At 38.7% G+C, this 18,372-nt stretch overlaps 1 protein-coding gene across 1 annotated transcript in view; it reads right to left on the reverse strand.

The window, feature by feature from the left end:
* The window catches only part of AKAP9 (A-kinase anchoring protein 9), a 154,584-nt gene extending 136,639 nt beyond the window's left edge, over nucleotides 1-17,945 (reverse strand). Inside the window, 1 exon segment of the mRNA XM_039222901.1 lies at nucleotides 17,728-17,945. Within this exon segment, the coding sequence (XP_039078832.1) occupies nucleotides 17,728-17,775 (48 nt within the window). The 5' untranslated portion in view covers nucleotides 17,776-17,945.
* Nucleotides 17,946-18,372: the final 427 nt, after the last annotated feature.

Here is an 18,372-nt window from a genome sequence, read left to right on the forward strand (position 1 = left end):
TAGGCACAAATATTTGTTGAATGAAAGTACTGTTTCAGGGGCGCCTGGGTGGCTCAGTCAGTTAAGCATCCAACTCGGTTTCGGCGCACGTCATGATCTCATGGGTTTTGTGAGTTCAAGCCTTACATAGGGCGCTGTGCTGATGGCGTGGAGTCTTCTCTCTCTCTGACCCTCCCCAGTTCACCCTGTCTCTCTCAGAAATACACTTTAAAATGCATTCCCCTAATGACAAAAAAAGTTTCAAAAAAATATGGATTATATACAATAGAGTACTGGACCACTGTGTCTAAAGAGAGACTAATAAGCTAGATTTGGAACACTGGAGAAGCCACTCAGCAGAACGTCGTTATCTTCAACTGTAAAATGAAGAGGTAGATTAGAAGGATATTTTAGGATTTCGTCTAGTTTTAAGGGCTCTCTTGAAGAATGTTTTTCAATTGTTCCCTATCCTTTTTCCTCTCCTATTCTCAATTACAAAGAAGGAAAAGATAGAATTTTACATCACAAAAGTTTTTTAACAAACTGAAAAAACAATGCAATAAATAGTATCTATTACTAAATGATCCCAAATGAAAAAAGATGATATATGTGGAATAAAAAGTATAAGGACTATAGTGTTTAGAACAAATCTCTTCTAAGCACATAAAATTATCAAAATACTATTTTAGGCTCATGTTACCAATTATGTGATCAACTTATTTCAGAACAAGTAACTAGATGGTAAGTTCCAGGAGAGCAGGGATTTTTAATCAAAATCAAATACTCTAATAATACTTTAAGTCTAGAACGGTGCCTGCACATAGGTTCTTTTTTCTTTTTTTAGCTTATTTATTTTTTGAGAGAGAGAGCAAGCGAGCAGGAGGGGCAGAGAGAGAGGGTGAGAGAGAGAATTCCAAGCAGGCTCCATACTGTCAGCATAGAGCCCAAACTGGGGCTTGAACTCATGAACCGTGAAATCATAACCTGAGCTGAAACCAAGAGGTGGCTACTTAACTGACTGAGCCACCTAAATGACCGTGCACAAAGAGTCTCAGTAAATATTTGTTGAATAAAAAAATGATTAAAAAAGAGGCACCACTGGTTGCCTGGGCAGCTCAGTCAGTTAAGTACCCGACTCTTGATTTCCGCTCAGGTCGATGGTTTGTGAGTTCAAGCTCCACATTGGGCTCTGCACTGACGGTGTGGAGCCTGCTTGGGAGACTCTCTTCCCCCCACCCCCTCTCTGCCCCTCTCTAACTCATGCGTGCTCTGTCTCAAAATAAATAAACTTAAAAAAAAAAAAGGCACTCTAAACAATAATTTTTTAAACGTTTATTTGAGACAGAGACAGAGCTTGAGTGGGGGAAGAACAGAAAGAGAAGGGGAGACACAGAATCCGAAGCAGGCTCCAGGCTCTGAGCTGTCAGCACAGAGCCCAATGCAAGGCTCGAACCCACAGACCTCAAGATCATGACCTGAGCCGAAGTCAGCCGCTTAACCAACTGAGCCACCCTGGCACCCCTAAACAATAATTTTAGACATCATTACCCAGAACTTCAGAATATATGCATAGTTCCTTAAAAAAAAAAAAAGATGGGGTGGGGATACCTGGGTGGCTCAGTTTCTTGAGCATCTGATTTTGGCTCAGGTCATGGTTTCACAGTATGAGTTCAAGCCCCTCACTGCACTTGCTGCTGTCAGTGCAGAGCCTGCTTGGGATCCTCTGACTCCCTCTCTCTGCCCCTTCCCCGCCTTGGGCTCATTCTCTCAGACAGTAAAAAAAAAAAAAAAAAAAAAAATTAGAAAAAAAAAGATGGGGTGCCCAACTGGCTCAGTCAGAAGAGCATGTGACTCTTGATCATGGGGTCATGAGTTTGAGCTGCACACTGGGTGCAGAGATTATTTAAATAAAATTATTAAAAAAGATGATATATCTGATCCATGGTTACATTACTGCACAATCATACAGTGTAAATTACATAAATGTGGAAAATGTTTTCAAAAAATTTTTCACGTAAGAAAATGCTCTCAACATAAAGTCAGGGGAAAACAAGCCAGAACTGCCTGAAGAGTATGATTCAAGTTAAGTTTAAAAATACACAAAGAAACAAAGAATCATCTAAGTAAGAGTGATTACTTGTGGGTTCGACTACAGGTGACTGTTTTCCTCACTACGGGTGACTGTTTTCTTCTTTGAAAGATCTTTGCCTCCCTCTCCCACAGATCTGTAAAGAATATACACTGATTAAATTAATATCACTTTTTAAAAAAATTATTTATTTTGAGACAGCGCATGCAAGCAGGGGAAGGCAGAGGCAAAGAGAGAGAGAACCCCAAGCAGGCTGTGTGCTATTAGCACAGAGCCCAATGCGGGGCTCAACTCACCTGTGCCAAAACCAAGAGTCGGATGCTTAATCGACTGAGCCACCCAGGCGCCCCTAATAGCACCTTTTTTTAAAAAGGATATAATACAACTACACACCCACCACAAATCTCATTCCAAAAAGTATAAAGAAGGCAAAACTCCAGGAATATGCTGTCCTGGGCTAGGTCCCATGAAACTAAACTTTCATGAAAGTCACTGGCTGATTTTCATCAGCCTCTCCAGACGCTGTGACCACACCTCATAGGCACGACTGCCAACACTGACAAGTCATTACACCTTCCCTGTTCACTCTCCATCTACCTTTGCATCTTCTCATGGTCACCTCAGTTATTAACAATAAACAGTGAGAAGAATGGCTCTTTGCCCTAATCTTATTTAGTGTCTCTATATTATAAAGTTTAATCTCTTTAAAAAAAAGAAAAAAAAGACATGTACGGTTCTTAAAAAGGAGAATTCTTATATCAAGGTATGCTGTAACAGATATTATTTCTCTCAGCAACATAAATACATGTCAGTTTATCACTTGAGGTTTCATTTTTTTTTTTTAATATTTTTATTTATTTCTAGGAGAGAGAGAGACAGCATGAGCAGGGGAGGGTCAGAGAGAGAGGGAGATACAGACTCTGAAACAGGCTCCAGGCTCTGAGCTGGCAGTCAGCAGAGCCCAACACGGGGCTCGAACCCATGAACTGTGAGATCATGACCTAAGCGAAAGTCGGATGCTTAACCGACTAAGCTACCCAGGCGCCCCACTGAGGTTTCATTTATAAGTCACAAGTTAGAGACTACTATTCTGATATATATATATCTTCCTCTTACAGGATTATCAACTTAATAATAAAAAAACTGCTACATCTAGTCGGTTCAATGGCCCATCCCATCAGGTATCCAGCGTTGATCAACTCTGAAGGACATCTGTCAGAGATCATTTCTGTGATGTACTGAGATACATAATAAAATGTTATTAAAAAAACATTTATAATAATAAATGTTTTTGGCTTCAGTTCCTCTTCCTACCACATTCCCCAACACAGTCACTACTCCCCAAGAACTGACAGATCTTGGGATCACAATCTCTGCACACATCAAGGCCCTTGGCAAGTGCTGGGCATCAGAAGATGGGCAAAAGTTAACACAGCAGCAACAGTGGTGTAAAAAAAAAAAAGTAGAAACACCCAAATGCTCAGATACTAAGGCAAATTCCTAGAATAGAGTATTATACATAGGAAAGAACACTCTCTACGTTAACACTGAACATAAAGCACATCACCAAAGACTGCTTGCAACATGATACCATTAAGTTCAAAAACAGAATGAATAGATTGTTTATGTACACATAGGTGATAGAGAAAAGCAAGGCAATGATAAAATTCAGATTTGTAATTACTGTGGTGGGAAGGGGGTGAGATTAGACTGGGAAGTTTCAAACGTATCTGAATGTACATATATCTTAAGCTGGGTGATAGGTATAAAGGTAGTTTTTTTAAAATCATTTATCTTATCTATACAGTTTATAATTATTCTTTTGTAGGTGAAATATAATTAATTTAGGTATTTTAAAAGTATACTGTAGACCTTCCTTCTGAGGAAATTAGCCAGTGCTCATAGCTCCTACCATCCATGACACTCCTGCCTCTCCTCACACTCTAGTTTGGTGAGAAAAGAGGGAGGTCTACTCTATTCTTCTGGAATTAGAGAACAAGGAGGTAAGAAAGATGTCCAGAAAGGTAACAGAGGGGAGAGGCATCTTATATGAAGGTCTAAAATCAATGTATGATATGATAATCATAAAAATCTATAAATATTCATGAAATCAACCATAAAGTACAATTTACATGATAAACCTACTAGTCATGCTGCAGACTGAACTATTTTTCTCTGTATCCGACATGGCCAGTTCTCCTATTTCTTCAGTTGCACACCAAGGAAAGGAACTGGCTTATGAGAGCTCATGATGTAGAATCACTCAGTGTTGCAGAATCACACAAAGTGGCTATGCTTCTGGAACTGAAACTTTGCTGCATATTGAGGATCTTTAAAAAAAAAATAGTGAGTCCTGGCTCTCACCCCAGATATTCTGATTTGAGGATGGAGTGTGACCTAGGAGTCAAAATTGTTCGAAGCTTCCCAGGTGCTTCTGCTGTGCAACAAAGTTTGGGACTACTAGGCTAGATACTTGTTCCACGAAGAAATACACTTACACTCCTTAAATAAATTTTCTTTCCCCTTTCTTTTTTTAAAGTGTATACAGTGAGGGGCGCCTGGGTGGCTTAGTCGGTTAAGCGTCTGACTTCCACTTAGGTCATGATCTCTCGGTTCGTGGGTTCGAGCCCCGCGTCGGGCTCTGTGCTGACTGCCAGCTCAGAGCCTGGAGCCTGTTTCAGTCTGTGACTCCCTCTCTCTCTGACCCTCCCCTGCTCGCGCTGTCTCTCTCTCTCCTAGAAATAAATAAAACATAAAAAAAAAATTTTTTTTAAGTGTATACAGTGAAAAACCTCATTAAATAGACTTGATGACTCATCCTATAACTTCTGGTCACGTGTAAGCTAATGCACAGGCAAAGGAAGCTGACCTGCAAAAGGAGGAGTATCAGATATTGTGAAAGATAAGAGATGATGTAGAGAACAGCACGGGTTCCAAATGCCTTTTCAGTTTCCCATGAAGCCCAACTATACTTCATTTACCTTCCTTTGTAATCTATCTTTAAAATAACCCAGGGCGGGGCGCCTGGGTGGCTTAGTCGGTTAAGTGTCCGACTTTCGCTTAGGTCATGATCTCGCGGTTCGTGGGTTCAAGCCCCGCATCGGGCTCTGTGCTGACTGCCGGATCAGAGCCTGGAGCCTGTTTCAATCTGTGACTCCCTCTCTCTCTGACCCTCCCCTGCTCATGCTGTCTCTGTCTCTCTCTCCTAGAAATAAATAAAACATTAAAAAAAAATTTTTTTTTTAAATAAAATAACCCAGGGCACCTAGGTGGCTCAGTTGGCTAAGCAGCCAATTTTAGCTCAGGTCATGATCTCACGGTTCCTGGGTTCGAGCCCCGCGTTGGGCTCTGTGCTGACAGCTCAGAGCCTGGAGCCTGCTTCAGAGTGAGTGAGTGAGTGAGTGAGTGTGTGTGTGTGTGTGTGTGTGTCTCTCTCTCTCTCTCTCTCTCTCTCTGACCCTCCCCTGCTCACACTCTGTCTCTCAAAAATATACATTAAAAAATAAATAAATGAAAATAAAATAACCTTCTATTTTCTCTCCCTCACTTACATAACCTCAGGTTTTTGAAGATAAAACAGCCCTACTAGAATTAGGGTATTTACCTTTAGCTATGTTAATCAAGTCAGTATTTTATATTTTTCTAAATAATGATTTTACTGCTTCATCTGTGTAACAATAACAGAACTGCCACCTGGTGGCAACATACCTAACTGACTAGAGGATAGAATTTTTGGAAAGGAATAATCTCTTCAGAGCTAAACATACTAAATACACATTTTTTAACAGTTTTTTGCTACTTTTGGGAACATATCCATACTACTTTAAGTAACACCTATGGCTTCTCATTAGATGATCCCAGCCTGTCTTGAATCTAATATTCTGTTCTATAGCTTGATCCTCCATGCTCCAGCATGAAGAGGATGATAGCTAATATTTCTCAAACACTTAAAAAAAATTTTTTTCTTATGTCTTTGACAGAGAGAGACAGAGAATGAGAGGGGAAGGGGCAGAGACAGAGGGAGACACAGAATCTAAAGCAGGCTCCAGGCTCCCAGCTGTCAGCATAGAGCCCGATGCAGAGCTCGAACTCACGGACTGTGAGATCATGACCTGAGCTGAAGTCAGACGCCCAACCGACTGAGCCACTCAAGCAGCACCTGAACACTTTTCATAATCTGGCAATATTCTAAGCATTTTATATACGTAAGCTGAATTCTCTTAATAAGCCCAAGGCAGGTACTGTTATTATCCTTACTTTCCAGATGGGGAGCAAGGGCACAGAGAGGTTAAGTAAGTTGCCTAAATTCACAAAGCTAAAAAATGGCAGAGCTATAATTTGATCCCAGATGGACTGGTCTAGTCCAAGCTCATAACCACTACAATTATACTGCTTTTCACAGTAAAAATTTTGAAAATTTAGGTAGCATACACCACCTGATTTCCATTCATTTCCAAATGTGAATTCTACATTTCCCTTTCTGACCAATTGCTGCTAAAGCTAAAGGTCACTTTTCAAGTCTCCATTACACTTGATTGCTCATTTTTGACTGTTACTCTTCCTTACTTGAAACTCGTCTTCTCCGTTTCACAGACATCATCAACTCCTAGCTTTGTTAACAGTTTGTGTGTCAGTGTCCTGTGCAGATACTTCTTCACTTGCCTTTTAAACATGGGTGCTTCCACAGGATTCAACTCAGTCTGCATTAATCTTCCTGAGTGAACTCCTCATTCCCAGAGTGCCAGCGAGTATCTTTAAACCAAATATTTATCTCTAGCATGGGCTTCTGTCTTCAGCTGCAGACAGATACTCAATTATACACTATATCATTCCTCTAGGATGCCCAACAGGCATCTCAACTCAACGTATCCAAAACTTACCTTCATCTTACTCAAATATTTGTTTCCCTCGAAACATATTTACATTTCCTATCTCAGACACTCTTTTTTTTAAATTTCTTTTTCTAATGTTTATTCATTTTTGAAAGGCAGACCATGAGTGGGGGAGGGGCAGAAAGAGAGGGAGACGCAGAATCCAAAGCAGGCTCCAGGCTCTGAGCTGTCAGCACAGAGTCTCTTGTGGGGCTCGAACTCACAGACCATAAGATCATAACCTGAGCTCAAGTCAGAGGCTTAATTGACTGAGCCACTCAGGTGCCCATCTCAAACACCCATTTCACTCAAACTCTCCTATTCTCTCTGCCCTCTTAGCTCTGCCCTCATGACCTAATCACTTCCCAAAAGCCCTGCCTCCTAAGACTAGTACCATGGGGGTTAGGATCTCAACATACACATTTGGGGGTGGAGGGGGACACAAACATTCAGATGACAGCATCTTCCTTACCCTTCACAACAAATAATTACCAGGGCACCTGGGTAGCTCAGTGGGTTAAGCATTTGGCTACTAATTTCAGCTCAGGTAATAATCTCATGGGTTTGTGAGATCAAGCCCACATCAGGCTCTGTGCTAACTGCGCAGAGCCTGCTTGGGATTCTCTCTCCCCCTCTCTGCTGCTCCCCCTGTCCCTCCCCCTTGGAACACGGCTCTCTCTTTCTCAAAAAAATAAAATACATAAACTTAAAAAAATGTTTAAAGTCCATGTAGGGCTGAAGTTAAGGACACAATCTCTTGAGGCACACAGACTGGGTTTGAATCCTTGCTCTGCCACTATGACTTTGTGCAAATGACTTAACCTCTCGAATTTTCCCACCTATAAAATAGGGATAGCAACAGTATCCACAGCTCTTAAACAGTTCTAAGTATTAAATGAAGTAATAAATATAAAATCCGTAGCATAATGCCTACTAGCATTAGATAGTACTCAATATTTAGTAGCTAATATTATTACTGAATTTATATTCCTTCTTCCACTGTCAACTTTCCCATTGTCCAAGTGAGAGATAATGTGGAACAGAAGTGAGAGGATAAATCAAGAAACATTCAGAAGGTAAAACCAACAGAAATATGGTGACTATTTGGATCTGAAAGGTAAAAGAGTGCCAGGGAAACGAAATAGAAGGTGAGGTAAAGTGGGCCTGGTTTTACTGGGTACTGATTGAATGGTGTTAGAATGGAAAGAAAAAGGCTAAGTACGAGACAGATTTTGAATAAAAATTAAAAAAAAACAAAAGGACTGGGTTATGAGTTTGAAGGTTATAGGAAAATAATCACAGGATACTTCAAAGGATCTTAGTTTTCAACTGAGATGCATTCTGAATAGGTATAATCTACTAGGCCTCAGAAGTATGATGGCAAATAAGATATAAAAGAACTCCAGAACACTAAAAAAGTTTAAATTTGGGGGTGCTTGGGTGGCTCAGTCGGTTAGGCCTCCAACTCTTGATTTCAGCTCAAGTCACGATCTCACAGTTCTTGGGATCAAGCCCCAAGTCAGGCTCTGTGCTGATTGCATGAAGTCTGCTGGGATTTTCTCTCCCTCTCTCTCTACTCCTTCTCTGGTTACTCTCTCACTCAAAAATAAATAAACAAAAACAATTTTTTTTTTTAAGTTTAAATTCAAATCCTAAAGGAAAAAAAGACTGTATATACACTCTTCTGTCCTAGAATTAAAACCCTGAGGCCTATTAAAATTACTTATATTGGATCTTATCCTTTGAATTTTAAAATTATATACTCTTCTTGGGGCGTCTGGATGGCTCAGTAGGTTAAGTGTCACTCTTGGCTTTGGATCATGTCATGATCTCACAGTTACATGGGTTCGAGCCGAACCTCTGACAGTGTGAGCTTGCTTGAGAATCTCTCTCTCTCTCTGCCCCTCCCCCGCTCACATTATCTTCAGTCTCTCTCAAAAAAAAAAACAAAAAAAAAAAACTTAAAAAAAATGTTTAATAGGGGTGCCTGGGTGGCTCAGTCAGTTAAGCATCTGACTTTGGCTCAGGTCATGACTTCACGGTTCATGAGTTAGAGCCCTGCGTCGGGCTCTGTGCTGACAGCTCAGAGCCTGGGGGCTGCTTCAGATTCTGTGTCTCCCTCTCTCTCTGCCTCTCCCTCACTCATGCTCTGTCTCTCTCTCTCTCTCTCAAAAATAAACGTTTGTGCTCGCTTCGGCAGCACAGATATTAAAAAAATAAATAAATGTTAAAAAAAATTTAAAAAAAGAAAAATGTTTAATATATACTCTTCTCAACTACAAAAAATAAATACATATATACAAATATATATACAAATATATATCCCAAATTATCTTCTCTTCTTTTCAAGCTCAATTATAAAAAGTCCTATTGGTTGAAGTGGAAAAGTGAGAGCTCTCGTGTTAAAGGGAAGTTACTGAGTAAAAAGGCTTAGACAAATATTTTCATTACAAAAGGAATTTATGCAAATTAAAATTTAAATATTAATTTGATAAATGTAAAACATTTTACCTAAAAATATTTCCAATATTCTCAAGTTTTCTAATAGAAAATAGTTTCTATAACTTTTAGCCAAAACACATTATTTTGTATATAAACTTCCAGCAGACACTTGCTAATGCAGTTTTTACACATTTTCTAATACCTTGTCCTTTAGAGTATATACTCATCTATTTGACTTAAGAAATCAACATACATATGCACAGTCAACAGACCATAAATGGTGTGTTAATTAACTGAGACCACTGCCCTATGTCCAGTGCAATCCTCTACACCTCCTTCACATACTTTCGTATGTTAAATTTGATGATAAATATGGAAAACAAATATTTATAGTTATAAGTGATCCCTAACTATATCTTCTTCCCTGGGGAAACGATAAGGCAATATCAACTTGAATAAAAGTGAGACTCCTGAGGAATAAATACAGCTTCATCACAAAGACCATAATAAATGATTCTTTTTGAACAAGGAACTTTGCAGTGTGTTCACTATCAAAAAAAAAAAAAAAAGAAGAAAAATGATTCTAGATTTTATATCCTGTTTTTCAGAGAACTGTAAACCAGAGAATATATTCAATTAACAGAATTTACAAATTCAAATTTTTACAGATTAGGACTTTAAATTATACAGTTTAGCGTAGTTTTTACTAGTCAAAATAGTAACTTTGGGGGCTTTAAGAAATCATCCCTTAAAAGGGGGGAAAAAGACTTACAGAAAAATTTAGACTACATAAAAATCTACATGAACAGATTGTTAAATTGCTACATGAACAATCATAACACTGATAGCAACTTAAACACTATACTGTTCATGAACAAAAAGGATAAAGGACTTTTTCATGGTACAAAAGAATTTATAGATATAAATAACCTAGGCAAGAAATAAATAACATATGAAAACTTCTGAAACAATGAATAGTATCAAATCCATGTGCAAATCCACCTAAACTTTATGCAGCATACAAGATATCATTAAGTACCCTACGTATATTTTGATGACTACTACCACAAAAACACTAATAGTAAAAGGGAAATATCTTATACTACTGAAATATTACTACAGATCGATTGTGTTCACATATGAAAATGACAGGCCCTTTTGTTACTAAACAAGACTAGGGTTTTTGTAACCATAGTGAAAATGGATTGGTAATGATGAAGCCAAAAACCCAACAGGTGCCCCTTGGACTGACTGCATGCACTTGTAAAACAGCTGGCCATGGAATGGAATGACTCACTGGCCCACACAGAAATCAAACTTTAGCATCATTCTCTCATCAATTCACCAAGAACTATTATTCAAAGGAATCAACAGTTTAAATTTTGGGGGAACCCAGAGGGTTTTTAAAAAAAGCATGAGAGGGTCACCTAGGTCTCCAGTCGGTTAAGCATACAACTTTGGCTCAGGTCATGATCTCAGGTTCATGAGTTCAAGCCCCACATCGAGTTCCAAGAGGACAGTATGGAGCTTGCTTGGAATTCTCCATCTCTGTGTCTCTCTCTGTCCCTCCCCTACTCATACTTTGTCTCTCTCTCAAAATAAATAAACTTAAAAGAAAAAAGTGAAAGATGATCCTACTGAAATGTATGTCTCTCTCTGTCTGCCCAAGCACATGTATTCTCACTCTCTCTATATGTAGAAAAAAATTATTTATACATATAAATACAAGTATAATAATAATATTATATAACAATTGGCAACAACTCAAAAAAAAAAAAGCAAAGGACTTTAGAAGACACATTTCTCCAAAGAAGATAGACAAATGGCCAAAAAGTACACGAAAAGATGCTCAATATCCTCAAACACTAGGAAGGAAATCACAAATCAAAACAAATGAGACACCACTTCCCACCCACTAGAATGGATATAATTAAGAAGACAGAAAACCGGGATGCCTGGGTGGCTTAGTCGGTTAAGTGACTCTTGATTTCAGCTCAGGTAATGATCTCACAGTTCCAGAGATAGAGCCCCACATCAGGCTCTGTGCTAACAGTGGGGAGCCTGCTTGGAATTCTCTCTCTGCCTCTCCCCCACTGATGTTCTCTCTCCCTCAGTATAAACATTTAAAAAAACAAAACAGAAAACAAGTGTTGGTGAGTATATGGAGAAATTAGAACCCTGCTGGTAGACATGTAAAATGGTACATTTGCCTTGGAAAATCACTTTGGCAATTCCTTAAAACACAGAATTAACTTATGATCCAGTAATTCTACTCCTATGTATATACTCAAGTGAAATGAAAATAGGTACTCAAATACTTATATATGAATGCTCATTGCAGTGCTATTCATAATAGTCAAATGGTGGCAACAACTCAAATGCCCATCAATGGATGAATAAACAAAATGGAGTAAATGCTACATAAAATGGAATATTATTCAGCCATAAAAGAGAATGAGGTACTGATGCATACCACAACATGCATGAGCCCTTGAAAATATTATACCAAGTGAAAAAAGCCAATCAGTAAGGGTCAAACATTATAGGAGTCCATATATATGAAATATCTGGAATAAGTACACACACAGAAACAGAAAGCAGATTGGTAGTTGCTGAGGACTGGTAAAAGGAGGGAATGAAGAGTTTCTGTTTAATGGGTACAAGGTTTTATTCTGGAATGATAAAAATGTTTTGGAACTAGATGGAATTGGTGGTTGCAAACTGTATTTACTAAATGTCACTGAATATTTGTTTTAGGATGCTTAATTTTTGTTATGTGAATTTCATCTCAAACATAAAAAAATCACAGCTTCTTTGTATCTAGCAGAAGAAGAAAAAGTTCTCAATCACTATCTCATTTATTCTTCACAACACCTGTTGAGATTCACGTCCTGCAACAGGATTATTCCCAAAGACCATAAAGTACAGAATTTGTGATAATTTAAACAAATGCTTGCTAAGTAAATGTCCATAGTTGCAACTGTAGGCGTTCAAAAATGTCAGCTGAACAAATAGCAAATAAATGTCTCTAAAGTCCTAGTGCCTTTTCTAGTATGCCAAATAGTAGTAGTATAGATTCTCACACATAAATACCCCAGATGCAAAACAGCCTCTATAAATAAACTTTTTAAAATTCTGAAGCTTTTCCAAATTAAAGTTTTAAAAAAGATGCTAACCAATGAAATGACTAATTTCAATTTTTGTGGAATCTTAAAGAAATATAAATAATGTTCCTTATCATTAAACGTTTAATAATTTTCTAAGAGAACTTTTTCTATGTTAGAAATTTGTTTACATTTCAATTAACAGTAGGTCTATAATAGATATTTTGCAGACACAGTGTAGCTCTTCATACAACCTTTATACATTAAAATAAAAAGTGTCTTTGTTTAGTAAAAATAATTTCTGCCCAATCTTGTCATATTCTAATCACTTGGGTATATCCTACCTTTTTCACTTCCTCTCTTCTATGTGCTCAATTCAACTTTCAGTTTCACTGACAGGACACCAGGAACCTCCTTGTTTTAGCAAGATCATTGGATCTTTCATCTGATTCCTGACATTTCTTGGATTTGCCTTAGAAACCTTTCTTCAATATACATTTTAAGAAGCTTATTCTACCCATTCTTTCCTTCATATTATCCCTCTTAAGGCACATAACCTAAAAATGCTATTTTGCTTTTCAACAAAGGCTGACCATCATGAATTAGCTTTTAAGTAACAAGACAATGCACAACTGTTGCAATAAATGATGATTTAAAAAAAAAATGATGAAGCTATCAAACTGCTGTACCCACTTTGAGAGCGAAGTAAACTGTGCCACATATAATAAAAAACTAGAAAGTTCTGGGGTGCCTGGCTGGCTTACTCATGACATGAGTTCAAGCCCCATGTTGGGTGTAGAGGTTATGCTCACAAAAAAAAAAAAAAGAAGAAAGAAAAAGAAAAAGAAAGACAAGAAAGTTTCAAAGATACAAGTATGAAGAGCAACTTTCTTAGTAGTGGAGCAGAGTATCTGAAATATGCAGAGAACAATTTTATGCCACAAGTAACTTTATTATCAGCGTGGAAACAGTAATTAAAAAGTCCAGTTTTCAATAACCTAATATACAGCTTGCAGAGAACACTGTCCTTTTTGCATACAATTAGCACTACTTTCCAAAATGCTCATTAAACAAATAAAAATCATAATTACTACTGAGTGCAAGAGGGAAAAATTTTAATAATTTTTCACCAAATCAGGGTGCCTAGGTGGCTTAGTCAATTAAGGGTCCAATTTCAACTTAGCTCATGCATGATCTCACGGTTCCTGAGCTCAAGCCCCGCGTCAGGCTCCATGCTGACAGCCGGGAGTCTGGAGCCTGCTTCCGATTCTGGGTCTCTGTCCCCCACTTGAACTATATCTCTCTTTCTCAAATCTAAACAAACATTTTAAAAAAGTAATAATAATTATTCACCAAATAATGATAATTATATACAATGCTGAATAGCAAAACTTTGGTTTTACTGAATTCTGCTATATTCACAAGTATACCCAATGTGAATTTACAGGAGTAATAACACTAATAATATTAAATACACAATCGTCCTCTAATTTTGTTCACTAATATTACAATACATTTAAAAAATTTTTTGTTTGTTTATTTTTGAGAGACAGAAGAGACAGAGTACAAGCAGAGGAGGGGCAGAGTGAGAAACACCCACAGAAACCAAAGTAGGCACCAAGCTCTGAGCTGTCAGCGCAGATCCAAACGTGGGGCTCGAGCTCATAAACCATGAGATCATAACCTGAGCCAAAGTCGGACGCTTAACTGACTGAGGCACCCAGGCACCCCTACAATACTTTCTTTATATTAAGAGTGTAAATAATTTCACTTGGAAAAAAATGAAGTCACTTAAAGTAGGTTAACACAAGGACAGCCTATGCAGTGCCATCCCCGTTAGCACTCTGTTAATGCGGTTAGTCCAGCTGGGAAAATAGTTACTTAATAATACAGTAATGTCTCACATCTCCATGGGTCAAGCTTCTTGCTACATTAATACAGAGGAAGTAGCTGAGGACTCAACAGTAATCAAAAAAATCAACAAGTAGTAGAAAAACTGAACTGTCATAAAGCCCACTCACTGCGCTCCATCAATTTTGATTTTTATAAACCATTCTATCAAACTCACTTACTGGGTTGTCTAGTCACAGCAAATCTAAAAAGCAAATCAGGGGAAGAGGCAGATCAGATGGAGCAAGGCAAGAGGAGCGTGACCATGGCAATGAGAATAGACAGCAAGGAAAAAAGAACTACGAAATACAAAGGCAGTCTGTGCAGGTCTGATACTGTAGGCTCCCAAATATGTAATATAAGCAACAGTAAGAACTAAAGTTGCAGGACTCCACCAAAGTAGGGCCCTTAGGAAACTTATTATTCTGTATCTCATTTTTTTAAATTCTCTATAATAACCATACAATATAACAAGTTCTTCCTGTATTTGATAAGGTTTTGTTATCTAAAAATGGCATTTAAACATGTTTTACTGATCTTGAAATATACTGTAATTTGGAAAATACTAAAGTGTAAAGAAAACAAAATTGCCAATAAACCCCAACAAAAGAGATAACCGTTATTTTTATCACTGCATTTTTTTCCAGGTGTCTTCACATATACATATGTGCATATACTTTTATAGTAACGTTTTTATTAACCTCACATTATTTGTGGACATTTTCCCAACTCAAAAAGTCTTAATAGTATTATTTTAATGGCTACATTTACCAGAATTTATTCCACCATTGCCGATTTTAGTTATTATAAAATATTTTACAAAGCATACTATACTGCATTCAAGTCATAAAAATAATCATTTATAAAGTCTAGGTACAAAAAGGAAATTTTTCAATGAACAGCTTGCCAAACACTAAGAAAAAAATTTAGAAGTTGTGATTGATAAAACTAGATTACCAAATACAATATTTAAGTCCAATGAATAAACAAGCCATTTAGAAAACCAAGTTTCTAAATAAGTTTTGGGAATGATAACTTTAAGTGATTTCAGATGCCAGGAGTAACGATTTCCAGTTAAGAGAATTATGGATTACTGTTATTAAATTATAACTTGCTAGTAAAGTATTACCATGAACAACTGGTAGTCAGTTTGCTAATTCATTCATTAAGCTAATATTAATTGAGAACCTACTATGTAGTAGGCCCCCTGCTGGCTGCATTAATATCAATGAGAGCCTCCTTTTGTAAAGTAGTCTGAAAAACAAGGTAGCAACATTTAATGCACGTTTCCAAACAAAAAAATTCATCTGAAATTCTACTGTTCCTTCTCTTTCATTGTACTTCTTATTCACTGTCCCTCCCTCCCACTAAACTGTAAGCAACTTGAGAAGAGAGACTGTCACCACCTCTAAATTTCCAACTTTGGTATAAACCAGTTCAATACAGGTTTGCTAAATGACTTTACAGTACAAAGTTTTTAAGTCCTAATCTAAAAGTACACAAGTTTCCACAATAAAATAAGTTATACGCTAGTTTAATGATGCTGTTTTTAATCTATTTCACATTCTATCAGTCTTCATAATCTTAATGGCTATATAATATTCCACTGAAGTTACATGATATGGCTGAAAAAATCACTTATGCTAATATTCTCTTTGAACCTTGTTTCCAGTATTTCTACATTATACAGCTAATGTTCGAACAAACATATCCTGCCTTATAAATCTGACAGATTTCTGACTAGAAAAATTGGACTCAACTCCAGAAGACAATCTTCTACAATAAAAGTGAATATTAAAAGAAAAAGATTTTTAATCTACAGGCAAAGTTTTGAAGGACAAAAACAAACTAGAATTTTTTTCCACATCAATTTAAATGAATCTGTTATTATATGTGTTATCCAAAATAAACACTGTTTTGTAAGCCTGCTTTACATATATCTTTAAGAAACATATTTCTGGGGGGAGGCAGTACAAAATGTCTAATTAGAGTATCAATGCTTTCAAAGGAAGCACACATTTTATCTCCACCTTCTCGGATTCAGAGCTTGCTCAGACCCTCAGGTTAAAGAAATGTGAGCAACTCTGGGCTTCTGAAGATGTCACCATTCCCCTTTCCCTCCTACCTGGTAACATAAAAGTGCTTAAGCTTTGGTCTTAGACAGAAGAAACTTAAGGAAAAGCCAAATGTATTTCAGAAATATGAAGCTAGTTTTATATGCATATTCATTTAAGAAACTTGTGTTGAGCATCCACAATGGCATCTCTGTGGTTATGGCCCTTTGGTGATTACTGAAATCATGGATCCCCTTTCCTTTGTTTTATTTTTAGGGAGACAAGGACAGGAGAAAAGAAAAAAACAGTCAACTCTACTATCATTTAATTGTGGTCCAAGTATGAATGCTAACAATTATCTCTAATAAGATAGAGTATAATCTATAAAAGCTAACGTCGTCATAGGAGAAAGGGGGCCTTTGAGGCCAGATAGAAGATATACTCGAATATGTAATTTTTAAAAGAAATATGCCATTTGATTTATATCTTGTCTATATTACATTTTTCACGAAGCCCAGTAAATAACACCTGTGCATAGTCTTGTTTTACAGGTTTCTTTCTTTCACACAGACATAAAATAAGGACTCACAGAGACATATATGACAATTCAATTATTTAAAGTAGGAACCCTATAGGTGTTGCTTAGAATATGGAACCTTTTCGTCCCCCGCAGTTCCCATCCACAGACTGCATTAACATTCCACACAATACAAAAGAGCAGGCCATGACAAAGACCTCCAAACACAAATATACAAAGCTACAAAAGCCCCTAACGCGAACTTCACAGCTGGTACTTGGGGCACACTCAAGCCACTGCTAAGGCAGCTGTCACAGGCCAATCACATATCTAAGAGTGCCAGCGTGCCACCAAAGAAAGCTAAGCTGATGATCAGCGTACAAATCCCCCACCAAATAAAGAAAAGCTCTAAATCCCCACCCTGAAAAGCACAATGCCTGCACTACCCAGGGAACTCCCTAAAACTGAAAAGCTGGAGATTTAGAAGCAATAAATATCAGCTTACAGCAATACAGTAAAGGAGGGGACTTAATTTGGACAGTAACAAAAAAGCCACACCACCCAATCATCACGGAAGTATCCTCTGCTAGGTAGTTAATACCAGGCTTTTTTAATTGGGAAAAAAAAAAGAGAGAGAAAAGAGCAAAGGGAAAATTCAGGTCCTGCAGCACCTCCCTCCCGGGCAGCGAAGCGGGACTGCGATCTCCGCTTCCCAGGCCCTTCCCACCCCTTTCCAGCCACCGCCTCCCACCACGGGCCCAGCAGCCCCCGGCTCTCTTACCTTCGCTTTGCCGGCTTCCAGTTTCTTCTGCCTCTCTTCGTCCTCCATGGCCTCTGAAGAGAAGGCTGGGGGAACACAGGGAGGGTCGAGGGTAAAAAAGGAAAGGTCGATTCCAGCAGAGGTGGGACCGCGAGCTCCACCGCCCAGGGAGCAGGGCCGGGCCAGGCGCTCCCCCCGCCCAAAGCGGAGGCAGTCTACGCGCTCACTGGCTGACCGTGCTCAGCCGCACGAGCAACGCCGTCGCCGCCGCCGCCATCTTCGTCTCCACGTAAACACACGGCGAGGCAGGAGGCGGGGGGGAGGGGGGCGACGTAGGTCCGCGCAGCCGCCGCGAGCCCCGACGCGCCGGGCAGGTGCGCCCGCGGCCCAGCCCCACGCGCCGCCCCGCCCCAGCCAGACCTGCGAGCCGAGGCCGCGGCTGCCCTAGTCGGAACCACGGCTCGGACCTCGACTCCCACAGATAAAACCCCCGCAGGGGTGAGCGCCCTTCCCAGGGACAAACCTTCCCCATGTGGCAGCCTGACTGAGGAGCTGGCAGAGAGGGGGTGTGCCTGGGGCGCTGGCGGGATCTCCACCCACTGTGCAAAGGACTCAATGGTCGCTTTTTTAAAACACGGAGATTTTTCAGGTTATAAAAATAATATA

The sequence above is a fragment of the Hyaena hyaena genome, unplaced genomic scaffold, assembly GCF_003009895.1.
Source record: "Hyaena hyaena isolate Hyena2069 unplaced genomic scaffold, ASM300989v1 scaffold_1210, whole genome shotgun sequence".
Classification (NCBI taxonomy): domain Eukaryota; kingdom Metazoa; phylum Chordata; class Mammalia; order Carnivora; family Hyaenidae; genus Hyaena; species Hyaena hyaena.